General features: G+C 39.5%; 1 protein-coding gene across 1 annotated transcript in view; it reads right to left on the reverse strand.

The window, feature by feature from the left end:
- Positions 1–13117, reverse strand: part of Musk (muscle associated receptor tyrosine kinase) — a 95684-nt gene that overhangs the window by 41663 nt on the left and 40904 nt on the right. The window contains 1 exon segment of the mRNA XM_037202632.1: positions 3849–3973. Coding sequence (XP_037058527.1) covers positions 3849–3973 — 125 coding nt within the window.

Below are 13117 nucleotides of genomic sequence, written 5' to 3' on the forward strand. Positions count from 1 at the left end.
ATGCATCATTAATCCATTAACAATGCCATCTTGAGATAATCTACCTATAGCCATAGATAGTTGGGTAATTTCATAACTTCACCTGAACACTCCAAAGTTCACATACTCGAAACCAAAATCATGTCACTTTAAAAATCTGGGTGAAATATGGTTATCTATAAGAATATTTAAAAACACAATCTTCAAAATATATGTACTATCTATTTTTTTTACAAAATTTTTTAAACAAAACTATGTCAACTTTTATAAATTTTTAGGAATCTCGTGTACTGGACAAAGCAAGAAAGATAGTTTTTCTAATTTTTTAGTTAAATGTTTATATAACAGTTCTTATTAGAATAACTTTCAATAAATTTGGTTCTAGAACATACAAAGACTTTCTTTTTTAAAATTGTAAGCTCCCAGGCATGGTGGCACATGCCATTAACCCTAGCACTTGGGCAGCAAAAGCAGGCAGATCTCAGTGAGCTCTAGGACAGCCTGGTCTACACAGTGAATTCCAGGACAGCCAGGGCTACACAGAGGAAACCCCATCTCAAAAACTAAAATAAAAAAGAAATCATTTTTTAAAATAGCAAACTATTCTTTATACCCATCAAATTACTATATTCAATATAGTAAAAGAAAATAAACAAATCTGTCATGCCCAAGTTTATCTGACTACAAGTTTCCATGAAAAAATAACATTTCCATGGGAAGAAAGAAGATGTGTCTTCATCAAGTTGAGGAACATTGCTTGGCTTTCTTCTACTCTTGTGTCTCTGGCTGTCCAGTGTTTCAGTTTGCATGGGGGATGGGGAACAGTCTCATCTTCTGTAGTTATAGGCTTATTACCATGTTGGGAGTTTAATGTGACTAGCCATCGTGAGTCCCATGAGCACTTTGCATAACATCCTTAGTTATTCAATATTAGTTATCCTAATATTCTGATGTTTCCATACTCTCCTGAGGGATTCTAAATCTAGTCAAGTTGACTCTGATTATTATCCATCACAGAGAGGAATCTGTTGACTGGGAGTCTGAGTAGAAAGAATGTAGAGGAGAGAGAAACTATCCTTAAAGGTACAGCAGGGTAAGTGTCTCAGAGTTTTAGAGATTTGCATTGTACCCTCTTCACTTCAGGCCCTGCACCAAAGAAAAATACGCAAGCTTGCCAGGCGATTCCATAAGACTGGCTTAACATTGACCTTGGAACATGATCTTGATAGCTCACTGAAAGAACAGGCTGCTCCCAGTTTAGAAAATAGATACAATAATCCAGAACAGAAAATAGAGCAAGATGAAACAGCACAGTGAAACAAAAAAGTGGTGCTGTAGGGAGTGAAGGGATGGTGCCACACAAGGGTACCATCACTATGGAAATGCCATGCTCTCCAGTAATTGACACAATTGATGAAGAGGAGTTATACTGACTTCAATTGCATCTACACCAAATCAATGAAAATACGTTTCTTTACCTCATAATTACAATCTCAAAACAGTGCTACTTAGGTTTGTCTTTTGTTTTGTCAAATTGACACAAGCATCTGGGAGGAGTGAACCTCAATTGAAGAGTTGCCTCTATCATATTGGCCTATAGGCAAGTCTGTGGGGACATTTTCTTGATTAATAGTTGATATGGAAGGGACCAGCCTACTGTGGGTGTTACCATCCCTAGGCAGGAGTTCAGGGGTGTATAAGAAAACAGACTGAGCAAGCTATGGAGAGTAAGCAAGTAAGCAGCATTCCATCATGACTTCTGCTTCAGTTCTTGCCTCCAGGTTTCTGCTTGAGTTCCTGCCTTCCTGACATGATGGACTATAAGCTGTCAGCTTAAATAAAACCTTTCTTACTCAAGTTGCTATTGGTCACAGCATTTTTATCACAGCAACAGAAAGCAAACTAAGATAAAACAAAAAGTATATTTACACCAAACACAAATAGACATCAGGCAATGTTTAAAATATATGAGAATAATAGTTCTGATTAATTTCCCTTTCTAGATACCATAAACTAGCTATTATATACGAACCTTCATACTCAAAAGAAATTTAAATTCTAGAAAAAAGTTTAACAGGTAAAAAAATTAGAGTATTCTACTTCCCCTGAGACACTTCCCAACTTCAGAAAGTTCAGATTTCCCTTTGGTTGTCTTTAAGGAGTGAGAAGAGAAATTAAAATGTAACAATCATAAAGAAATGTCTCAAAGTGCTAGTTATCAGGATCATGTTAGTGTGAGCTGTAAGTGAAATAGTCCATGTAAAGTATTACATCCATGCAATAATCACTGAGTGTATCCAAGGAGCTTCGAAACTAAAGTGGTCCAAGATTAGAGGTAGTCCTTAGATCCTGACAGAATGGAGCAAGAATCATTTCCAGAGGAAAGTACCACCCTCCAGCCCTCAAATTCGACATCTTCTTTCTAATACAATGAATAGTGGTTACTCAAAGATAACTAGACACACAATGAAGAAAACCCACGGGTCAATAGACAATAGAAGCATCCTTGCAACTGAGTCCCATGTTAGACAAAGGGAAGCAGAAGTTGCTTCAGGGACCTCTGCGGGCCTTTCTGACTCACAGTGGCCACCACACCCCTTATCTATACACTCACTCATCTGTACTCACACTAACCTCCTTGATGCTCCTCCAACAGACCATGTCTACACCCTCATCTCAGAGACTTCATCTAGTAATCTTCCAGCATGTATCTTCATAGCCTCGCCTGTCATCATACCCAGACCTCTGCCCATTGTCTTTGTCTCCGTTAAACTCAACCACTCTATTCAAACTGGAATCTTTCTTTTAAGGTTCGACTTTGTGTCTCATTCCTGGCTTTATGTTTATTATTTTTTTGTCATAGTTGACACAGTCCACACACAGTATACATTCTCTCTCTGATTTTATTCTCTGTCCTTTCTCACCAGAATGGAAGCTCTTTGACATCAGGGAAGGTCTCCTATTTTGCTTGCTTGTTGTTTCCACGGGGCCTAGGCTAGTACTTGATATTCAGATGCTCAACATGGGTTTGTAAAATGAATGAGTGAATTCTAATAAAGTGCTTAGAAGAGGGCCTGGCTCAAATTAATCATGTAATCACATTAGCTATTATTATAACTGTTTAAAATGCAGAAAAACATATTGAACTGGTATAGATGGGTTATAATTCTGCATTACTTTCTATTAAAGTAATCGCCATCAATGAACTGGTCTTTTCCTGGTACATTTTATGAAAATTATTTCAGTTGTGGGAAGGACTTGTAAGCATTTCTCTTTTATACAAAAAAAAAAAAAAAAAAAAAAAAACCAAAGGAAGTATTCTGCTTTTTACATGATACATGGAAAAACACAAACTCCCAGGGTTTAATCCAGTGGTTTTTGGAACAGAAAATAGCTTCAAATACTGGTACAAGTATATAGACATAGATAGAAATGTAACATTAGTCACAGTGACTTTTCTATTGCTGTGATAAAAATGCTATGACAAAGGTAGTTTATGAAAGATAACATTTAACTTGGGGCTTATAGTTTCAGAGAGGTAGAATCCATGATGGTGGAGCAAAAGCATGCTAGGAATAGCTGAACTTACATCTTGATTCACAAGTTGGAAGCAGAGAGAGAGAGAGAGAGTGACAGAGGGAATAGCCTTTTGAAACCCCAAAGCCTGCCCCCGGTGACACACTTCCTCAAAAAGCCACACCTCCTAATTCTTCTCAAACAGTTCCTTCAAGTTGGGCTCAAGTAGTCAACCATGTGAGGCTATGGGAGCTGTTCTCATTGAAATCACCACACACTACAGGTACATGCTATGTTCATAAATTCATCACCAGTGGGTCTTCCCCAAATAATCCCAAGCACAAGACACTCACAGCATTTCCGTTTTCAATCCAGCTGATGGTGGGGACAGGGATGCCTATTGCTGTGCAGCGTAGGGTTACAAAGGAACCAAAGGTGACATTGTGGGACTCAGGAGCACGCAGGATTCTTGCAAAAACTGTTAGGAAGACAAAGAGCATGAGAGATTGTTCCTTATGAAATGGTTAAGCAAGATAGGACTTTCAAAACTGCAGTCACGTGATATGCCCCTGAGCGTGATCAACCCTTCAGTGTTGCTGGGCTTGGCCTCCAGGCTCTTTGGTCTATGATCTTGCTTTTCTCACCACCCCAGGCCACACTGAGCTTATTTCCAACATAGAAGTGTATATTTGTTATTTCCCAGTCTAGAACATTCATGCTCATGTCTTCATGTGATGGGTTCCTTATATGTATAACTCAGGTCTCATTTTAAAAGACATTTTTTTAGACTGTAGTCATCCAACACATAGTACATCTTTGTCATTCTATTGTATGATCTTTACACATCCACTGCTATCTGATATTCCCTCAGTCAGTTCCTACTTATCTGTTCTTCAGTTCCCACATTAGATTGTCTTAGCCTGTTTTGTTCACTACTGGATTAAGTGCCCAGAGGCATTCAGGATCAAAATGAACACAGGACACTATTTTAGTGAATTAAAGAAATGATTAATGTTTTTTACCCTTAACTCTATCATAGCATAGCAGGGAGGATAAATCCAAATATATCACACATTTCAGAGAGTTGGATGATATACTGGAGAAAAGGAAAGGGATATTTTAGATACATGTGAGGAGGAGGATTAGCCATTTGCATTCCTTAAGGTTACAATCTTCGCCGATTTAAAAAAAAAAAATCAGTTCTTCGGATTTAGCAGTTTTATCTTGAATTAAAGAGAGAGGTGGAAACTCAGAATGAACTGGAGAGCACAGTATACAAGATTGGCTAGATTTCTGCTCTTCTTTATAAACTGAATCCCCATTAATTTTATTTCCTCAGAGTAAAAACAGGGATGGTAATAAGCTTGGTCTCAGGTCTTCTGATGTCAAATCCAGTGTTCTTTTAAACTATTATGAAATCTTTTTGTTTTCCTATTATATTGTCAACATATTTTATGCTCTCTTCTGTTGTTTTCTAGGGCATGAGCCCAGAGCATGACAGGGATTCTAAACCCCAGTTAGCACAGCACTTTGAAACTTCGTTCTTCTAGTTAACCGAAATCCATGGAGTTTGCGTGGACAAGGCAGGAAACACACAGAACAATAATAGCAAGGCTAGAGCTTGGCAGGAGTATTTCTGACTTTCGATAAACTCTTTATAAGGTTACATAATTCAAAGGTATAAAAATGTGATCTTTCTTGACAATGGGTCTTCAGTGCAAAATTGAATTAACTTGGCTTCCTATCTTTTGATATTGAAGACTCCAAGACATGCATTATTTATAACATCATTTGGGCTGATTGCAAAATCTCTGACGGTCTATTTAAATATGTAAATGTTGTATGCAAAAGCCAGGAGGAGAACAGAAAAGTGTCATCTTCAAAAACAACAGTGGTTAAGAAATAAGAAGTTTCAAAAAAATGTGTTGAATGTTTAGCATGAAGTTGAACCTGACTCTTAAAACCAAAATTGAGGGCTAGAGATATAGTTCAACTGGTAGAGTGATTGCCTAGGCTATACAAAGCCCTGGGTTCAGTCCCTAGCACCATAAAAACCAGATGCTGTAATAGCACAGGTCTGTAATCCCGTCACTGGGGAGGTGGAGGCAGGAGGATTTGGAGTCCAAAGTCTTCCTCAGCTACAGGGGAATTTGAGGCCATCCTGGACCACATGAGATGATGTCTAATAATAATAATAATAATAATAACAACAACAACAAATACAACAATACCCTGGCTTTAGAAAGTCTTGAGGTCTAATTAAACATGCAACAAGAATCGGAGTTCAGGAACACAGGAAACAACACCCTGGAGATCATGTCTGTCAAACCCAGAATGCAGAAAACTTAAAATGGTAGATTATTTAGTTGCCTCGATCAATAAGTAGCAGGAGGAAAGCGATGTGTTACAGGCTGAGGGAGGTTTAAGGACAGTATTTCCCAAGCGCTCTTTTGAATTCTTGTTTGCTGAACTTAATCCTAGTTCACAGGCTGTGTGCTTTTGATGGCCAGCCCTAGGCTGAGAGGCATCCTAGCAGGGGGCATCTACATACTCTTCTTGTTCTTAGTGATAGCAATCGAGACCTAGGCCAGGCCCACATCTGATCCCATTTGTCACGTGTGGATGGGGTAGTGCATGCAGGGATTGGCACTGCAATTTTTGAGTTGAGTCACTGTAATCAGTACCACATGGCGTCCACGGCCTCTGAGCACTGAAAACAGGGAGATGCTTGAGACTTGGAGTTGCATCATTTTGGTCTCATTCATACCAGAAAAGTACTCTAATGACTTGACTGTGCCCTTGGATTTGAAATGAGGGCCTTTTGGATGGAGATTAGGACAATAAAGAAAATGGAGAAATAGGGAATCTAGATTCCTTCTACTGTTTTGATTTATAGAAGCAAATATTTTAATTGGGGGAACTTGGAATTCTTCTTGGAAATTCAGTAACCAGGGTGGGTGTATTGTGTTCTGATTCACAGCTTTTCTTTTCCTTTTGGCTGCTAATGCATTATGTGGATTGTCGTTTAGGCTCATTGCAAAACCCTTGATGATCCATCCATACTGCACAACACAGCTAGTCATAAAGTGAGATGGTGAATAGACCAGCCAGCTGTTCTTGCACAGTTCATCATGATTTTGAACTTAATTGATTCCCTGTACTGCCTCATCCCCAACTTTCTCTGGGCTCCATTTGGGTACATGTGATGGGTGCTGTTGGCCACATAGGTAGCAGCTCCATGAATGTAAAACTGCTAATAAAGTTATTTGCTTTCTCCAAAGTGGGCTTCATCATTCCGTGCAGTGTGCTGAGAGAAGAAAGTGGCTGGCGGTTACAGTGAAGCAGGTCCATGCCACACTCTTGGGTTCTCTCCGAGAGGTAGGACTCAGCTCTCCCTTTGCAGTATTGACAGACAGCTTCGACCCTTCCCTTCCCTTTTCCTCTACTCCCAAAGGGGCTTCTAAATGCCATTCATGTCTTTTGGTTTGCACTGAGATGTCTTGTTATCATACTGTCCTTCATGCCTCCTCAGTCTGTTTATGTTTCATCATATACTTAGCACCACTGACACCTGTGGATCCCTTTATTTATGTGTATTTTGATTGTCCCTCTCCATGCAATGGAAACATAGCAATGTCTGGTTTTGTTTTGTTCATTATTGCAGGCTGACTTATATATATGTTAGTCTGTGTCTATCTCCAGATGTGCCCTGGGACAGGATATGTAATCAATTAATATTTATTAAATGAGGGAGTGAGTAGATGAGTGAGTGAATGAGCAGGCGAGTGAGTGAGTGAGTGACTTTTCTGGTGACATCAGGCAAATGAAGTTCTCTATAATATGTGCATCTCAGCACGGTTGGACCACCATTCTCTTGGGTACCCTACCTAAATGAAGGGAGAGAGCTTGCCATGCGGTTGAAAGCTTACCAGATCAGGACTTCTCCATCCAAACATTAAGACGTGAGATGTGAAAGGTTGGGAAGGTAAGAATGAAAAGCAGAAGTTACGTGAGTCTCCTTGTTAGTTGGGCCAGAGAGCTTTGTTTTTGAATTCAGCTTTATCAGCAGTGAAGCGCACATGTTTTTGCCCTTCTGTATTTGTTTCCAGTTCTAAATGTGAAAGGTGAAGATGGCTGAGAGAAATTCAACCATTTAACAGCCACTGACAACAATCCTAGCAGCTGCAATCAACAATACAAGTCAGGCTAACTTCATCCCCTGCGATAATGAACTTGGATATAGTTCGATATCAAATCCCATTGCCTTAGTGGGTAGCCACAAGCTGAAATGTGTTCTAGGTCATCTGTCCAAAGCACAATGTGATCCGTTTCTTAGCCAATAAAATGCACGTCAAATGTCTTCATTTTGTAGTTTATTTTTATGTCAGAAAATATGTTTTGTTATATAAACAAACTGCTGAACAGAAGTTTGAAATTATTTAATAATTTTGGGGAAACTTTGTAAGTATTCTGACATTATACCACTCCTCTTGCTACTGATAATCTTATTTATCATTGTCCAACTCACTAGTTCTCTCTTTCTTATTCACGTCCTATGGGCAAGTATGCTATTATTCACCAGTTCCATGAAAAAACAGGCATAGGCAATATTTAACCCCTGGTTTTCTCTTAGGGAACTAGTCACATGCTTTGGACTTTATATCTCTTGGGCAAATTTGCGGACTTATCTGAAGGTTGGAAACTCGCCATCAAAACTGTGCTTACGGGGCCAGCGATGTCCACGTTGTTTATAACAAACACAGCTATAGTCCTTCTGGCCTCACCCTGAGCACCTGCCACCTCCGTTTTTCAAATTACTTTCAGATCCATAGTCAGCCCTATTGTTGTCCTTTTAAAGGGTGATATGTATTCCGGAGATAAGGCCATTGTACAGTCCAAAATTGTTCTTGTAAAGCCATGAAAAACTCAGGGAACAGGAGACCTAGACAAAGTCCAGAAATAACAGATGCCCTAGTGGCTAGAGTGTAGCCCCTTCTTGGGTAGAGGGCAGTTCAAGAGGATTTCTCAAGTTTGGGCTGTTTTTATTTCTGAGGGTTCTTTCAAAGGATACAATGAGATCTCATGAGTTTTATTTTCTCTTACTCTTTCCCTTCTGTATTATTTCCTACCCTCCCTTGAAGATGCTTTCTGTTTGTTTTGTTTTGCTTTAAGGTTCCAAATCACCCGTGACTGACAGGAGTAAAGGGAAGAGGGAGAAGACTAAAAACTGACCCAGAGTACCAGGTGGGGTGCCTTTACTTGATTTGTGTTGTAAACAACCTAGTTTCTAGAAAAAGGAAAACATTTCAAAAATGGATTAAACACCTCTTATGGTTTAAATCTAAATGTCCTCCACGTGTTCACATGATCGAACCCTTTGTCTGCAACTGCTAATACTGCTTTGGGAGGTTTGGGATTCTTCTTTTGAAGAGGTATTTTTTTATTTTAATTATGTGTACATGTGTGGGTATGTATATAGGATGTGCTCCTATGATTGCAGGTGCCTGAGGAATCCAGAAAAGGATGTCAGATCCCCTGGTGCTGGAGCTAGAGGCAGTCGTGAACCTCCCAATATGAATGAAAGTTGGGTCCTCTGTAAAAGCAATGCATGCTCTTAACCACTGAGCGATCTCTCAGGCCCAGGGTCTGGATTCTTAAGGACATGTAGGTTAGCTAGCAGAACTAGGTCACTGGGGGCAGACCTTGAAGACAGGCTGCGTTTTGTGGTGCTGGTTCAAGCTCTCTGCTTCCTGATCCACCATGAGGTGAGGGGCTGTTATCTCACACTCTTGCAGCTACAGATGGAGTACAGCAGCCATGATGTCTTCCCTGCGGAGATGATTTGCATCCCCTGGATCTCTAGGCAAGTGAACCCTCTCCTGCTTAAGGCTGCATCGGTCAGTTATCTTGTCATGGCAGTGAGGCAAATAGCTAATACAGTGTCCCTCATCTGAAATTTTAAAATCTAAAAGTTTTGCAATGCCAACTTGACTCTCAACAAGTTTCCATTTTGAAGCATGCTAGATCGAATTCAGATCTTCAGATTTAGAATGCCCAGCTGCTCAAGTCTGAGCAAACAGTCCAGAATCTGAAAAACTCTGAAACCTGAAACACTTATGCTCCCAAGCATTTGAAGCAAAGGGTACTTAATCGATTATATTTGTGTCTGTAAAATGAGGAGACGTTGTTTTAAACAAGAGCAGCCTAAGATAGATCCCCAGAACCAAACTGTATGAGCTGAGGACTGTGGTTTGTATGCTGAGATTATCAGAGTTTGGGTGACAAGAGCGCCAAGCCTAGCCTCACTGGGAGACAGGCACTTCTCACGATGGGAGACTTGTTGTACACGAGCAGTTTCCCAGACAAATTTCATTTCCAGCTGCTTTCTCTTCCTGAATATAGTTCACGAACTGTACATTTCCATGTCAATGAAAATAAAACCACTTTATTTTTATTGACTTAGAGAATGCATTAAACTCCTCATCGGACTGAAATGTTGGTAACCAAACACCTATGTCAGTCTTAACAGTTCTCCAAAATTTTAACACAGCCACCACCACCCCAAATAAACTTCTGCTCCGACCTGTGTGTGTTCATTCTCCTGCCCATTCTTTTTATTTTATTTCATGTTGCGATTTTAGAATTTGGACTGCATGATTCCAACATGTCTCTGGAGTCAATGTTCTCCTATGAGATGTGATTGGTCCATAACCCCAGTCTACAGGGAAGCAGCCCTTCCTCAGGTATACTGTTTAAGGCTACGGCTTCTTCTTCCCACAGGGCAGTTGTCAATTCTTGACAAAATAATAGCACTTTAGGTCAGGAAAATAAGCAACTGAAATACACTGTGCATGTAAAAAGAGGCGGCAAGGCAGAAATAAGGGGGGAAATACCTTTAGTGTCCTGCTCAGGTTCACTGTCTTCTGTTAATAGGAACGGGACAAAACGGACACACAGAGAACAACACAAACAAAACAATGCATCGTGAGAAAGGAGATCTTAGACGTCAACTGTGCACGACTCATTAGAATCAATTTGTTTCTTATTTCAATCAGAAACAAATGCCATGAAGGGAAAGTGCTGACCTTTTTTTGCAAGCAAACTTATCCCATGGCATAGGATTCCAAATTACTACTTGTAGTCAGGCAGTATTAAACAGAAAATAAACTACAGCATACCCGAAGACGTAGCTCACTCATGCATTTTTGTTTTAATGTGGACAAGGACAATTCCTCCTTTCTTTCAAGTCAACAGAGTCCCTACTATTCTAGTGAATTCTGTTCCTCTGCTAGCTTGGCTTCTCGTCTTACCAGGCCCTGCTGTGAAGTCAGTGGTGTGGACTGTGGGATCTCAGCTATCATTTCTATGGCAATAGACTCATGTTGTGGTAAACAGGGGATTAGGGGGTTTCTGCAGAACCAAAGCCTACCACCAACAAAGATCTGCAGCTCTCATTTAACCCCCAGAGGCAGCTCAGAGAATAGAGAAGAACAAAGCATTCTGGGAACAGATTAGCCAAGATTGCTCTGGGAGAAAATTTTTAAAAAAGAAGAAGAAGAAAAAAGAAGGAAAAAAAACCCAAAACTCTGAATTGGTTAGAAATAATTGAGAATTTGTGTACTTTTAGAAACTCTAGCCAAGGGTAAATAGAAAATAAATTAGTTGTTCTAAAATGTTTACTATGACCAAAACACATGCAAACACCTACACAGAACCCTAATTTTCCTTTCCAAGGGCTCATTTGTTCAAATCTATTTATACCTTTTTAAGAATTAACTAGATAAGCCAGTTGTAATATGTGTGTATATGGAAAAATAGTGATGCTGTTGGTAACCAGTTTTTTGACAGGAATAGCCTAGTATGGTTCTTCACAGATGGTGTATATTTCTGTACACGTCATACACCATTCACTGAGCTCTTGCCTGTACTTTTTTTTTTTTTTTTTGCAAGCAAACTTATGAGTGAACATTATTGATTTGCCTGGGCCTATTTTACAAATTAAAACAAAACAAAACAAAACAAAAAGACTCAGAGGTCTACTGCCAGGACAGAACCAGGAATGCAACATCTGCATTCAGGTTCAGACATGGCATCCTCTGCTTTAACTTGGTGTCATAGAAACATCTCCATTTCATACTACACACCCAATCCCCTTAAAGTGAAATGTGCATAAAATCTCCTATTAGATTTGACTCTGTCTGAACTCTCCTGCCTTCACCAAAGAAGTCAGTGGCATTTAGTTTTATTTCTTGCTTTAAAAATCCAGACTAGAGGCTACTTACAATTTATAAATTAATGTTAATTACATTAAAGGATGAACCTTGAATCTAGATGGAGAATTGGGTTTTTTATAGCATTCCTAACAGTGCTAGGTAAAGCACCGAAGAAGCATTTGTTTCTTCTGTACTTGGAAACTGGAGTCTCTGTTTTGCTTTTGCTGCATTTTTATTGTTTGGTTTGTTTCGGGACAAGGTCTCACTGAGTATCCTAGCCTCTGCCTGAACCCTGTCTTCCCATCCTGAATGCTAGCTCTTTAGGTATGCCCCACCACACCTAGGAAGAGTCTCTGAGTGTATCACAGATATTACCAGAGGAGATAAACAGAGGTTCATCTTTGGGCCACATTGTGTCTGACAAATTGTGAAAGGATGCCCCTGACAGACACATACTGCAGCTAAACAAAACCAGGCGAAGAGATGTAACTGTCTGAGACTTGCTGTTTTCCAAAGAGCAAGCTTAAGGGGTTAGCCTGGGAGTTTTGCTTTCATATGTCTACTATGGAAACTCCTTCCTATGCATAGATGCAAATCTCCACAAATGGCTTACATGCTTTGGCATTAACACACACACACACACACACACACACACACACACACACACACACAAATACATGCATACATAACTGAGGTTATCTTAGAGATAAGTATGGAAGGCTAATCTATGAGAACCTATTGAAGCTTGTATGCACTCTGTGAGTCAGCTTAGTGACCATTACAAGGCCAAATTGCAGTCCTAATTTCTCCATATGACCCAGATGTCTGTAGTGTTTCCTTGTGACTTCTGAACTTGTTTTCTACCAATTTTGAAAATCCCACCTTATGGTCTTCATTCTGATTTAAATTCTCATCTAATTGCTTTACATGTTATGCTCTGTTTTATCTTCCAAATAGTTTTTAATCTTCTGGGGAAGGTATAATGTTAGAACCAGGGCAACAACAAACTTCTGTTGTTATTTTTTTCCTTGAAGTACAGAACTGTTTAAAATAAAATACTACCATTTTTTAAAAGTTCTTTGTCAGTTGTTTAAGGGATGACTTGCCTTCTGCTTCCTTAGACTAGTTCAGGAGGGCAGTTAGGATGGACAACCAGTCCCTGCCTTGACTGACATGGTCTATTCACTTTATTTCAACAACTAAGTTCAGTATCAGTTGACATATTTTCAGTATGTTCATTAATAGAGAACTCAAGATCATTTCAGCAAACTATTTTGACCAACTCTTTTAAAAAAAGAGGAGAGAAATATACTCTAAATCAGTCTCCTTATAATTACTACCCATAAGACCCATTTCCCACTTCTACCTACTGGGCAAGAGAAAAAATTTCCAGTGAATTTTTTCATGTT

The sequence above is a fragment of the Peromyscus leucopus genome, chromosome 2 (assembly GCF_004664715.2).
Source record: "Peromyscus leucopus breed LL Stock chromosome 2, UCI_PerLeu_2.1, whole genome shotgun sequence".
Taxonomy (NCBI): Eukaryota; Metazoa; Chordata; class Mammalia; order Rodentia; family Cricetidae; genus Peromyscus; species Peromyscus leucopus.